General features: G+C 49.0%; 1 protein-coding gene across 1 annotated transcript in view; it reads left to right on the forward strand.

The window, feature by feature from the left end:
- GOLPH3L (golgi phosphoprotein 3 like) overlaps positions 1-1,380 on the forward strand; it is a 27,479-nt gene that overhangs the window by 11,477 nt on the left and 14,622 nt on the right. The window contains exon 3 of the mRNA XM_004716592.2: positions 35-166. Coding sequence (XP_004716649.1) covers positions 35-166 — 132 coding nt within the window. The remainder of the gene's footprint in view (positions 1-34; positions 167-1,380) is intronic.

Below are 1,380 nucleotides of genomic sequence, written 5' to 3' on the forward strand. Positions count from 1 at the left end.
AGTGCCTTTCAGAGTATACTTTCTCTTTTTCTAGGGTTACACATCTTTCTGGAATGACTGCATCTCATCTGGGCTGCGAGGGGGCATCTTGATAGAGCTGGCCATGCGAGGTCGAATCTGTTTGGAACCTCCCACCATGCGTAAGAAGAGACTACTGGACAGAAAGGTACAGCACCCTCTATAACACTATTTTAATTTTGGAAGACTTAAAAATAATCCATTGTTATTATTCGGAAGAATAAAATATTTGAGATATGAGACAATCAAACATCACTGTCTCTGTTGTCCCATTGTCTAAAACTAGCCAAAACCAAACTTGTTGCCATCAAGTAGATTCTTACTCATAGCAACGCTGTAAGACAGAGTAGAACTGCCTAATAGGGTTTCCAAAGCACAGTGCCACAACTTGCTTTTGTGGAGAAGCTGGTAGGTTTGAACTGTCAACTTTTTGGTTAGCAACCAAGTGCTTAACCACTGTGCCACTAGGGTTCATTGTCCCAGTGCCTAGACAAGTATAACTATCTTAGAGCAAAGAGAGGAATCCAAGTTGGTGACTCTGCTTCTCCCTAAGGGGTTCTCTGATTCCTTGCCAGGTCAGCCCATCGCTGGATCCTGCAGCCACCCCAGCATGACTCCCTCTAGCCTTGAATGGGACTCCGTGTCCCAGAGTTGCAAGTAACTTTCCCTTCTCCGTGATGCTAGGGTGTCTCGACTCTGAAGCTTGGACAAGGCTCCCTTTGCCCAAGCTCCATTTGCCCTTAGGTCTATCCCTCCCAGGATGCATGCACACTGGGGGTCCCCAACCTCTACTGTGTGAGATGCCCCTAGGATACATTATGAGGCTGGATCTGGAGAAAATGCCCCTACCTGCACGATGTCGGCTTCTGCTACCTGGACAACTTCCTGGGCAAGGCGGTGGATGACTGCATCCTGCAGCGTGTCAAGCAGCTGCCCTGCAACAGGGCTCTGCAGGGGGCAGCCAGCTGGCAGGCCCCACACCAAAGTCCCTAAGCGGCACCTGCAGGGCAAACAGATCACATGATCGGGGACAATGAGCTTCCTCCTGTCCTTCATCAACAGGCTGATCCTTTACTGTGGAAGCCGGCTGGGTAAATACTATTCAAGAAGAGGTCCAAGGCCAACTGGACAGCCCCCTTACTGAAGGTTTGCGGGGAGGAGACGAGCCAGTCAGGGTACAGTCTTGCAACGATAAAACATGTAACTTTCCTAGTTCCTAAATGCTTCTTCCCCCACTCCCACCCCCACTATCATGATCCCAATTCTACCTTACAAATCCAGCTAGACCAGAGGATGTACACTGGTACAGATAGAAACTGGAAATACAGGGAATCCAGGACAGATGAGCCCTTTAGGAGCAAT

Source organism: Echinops telfairi, unplaced genomic scaffold (genome assembly GCF_000313985.2).
Source record: "Echinops telfairi isolate 266 unplaced genomic scaffold, ASM31398v2 ScPeMD7_5805;HRSCAF=6673, whole genome shotgun sequence".
Taxonomy (NCBI): Eukaryota; Metazoa; Chordata; class Mammalia; order Afrosoricida; family Tenrecidae; genus Echinops; species Echinops telfairi.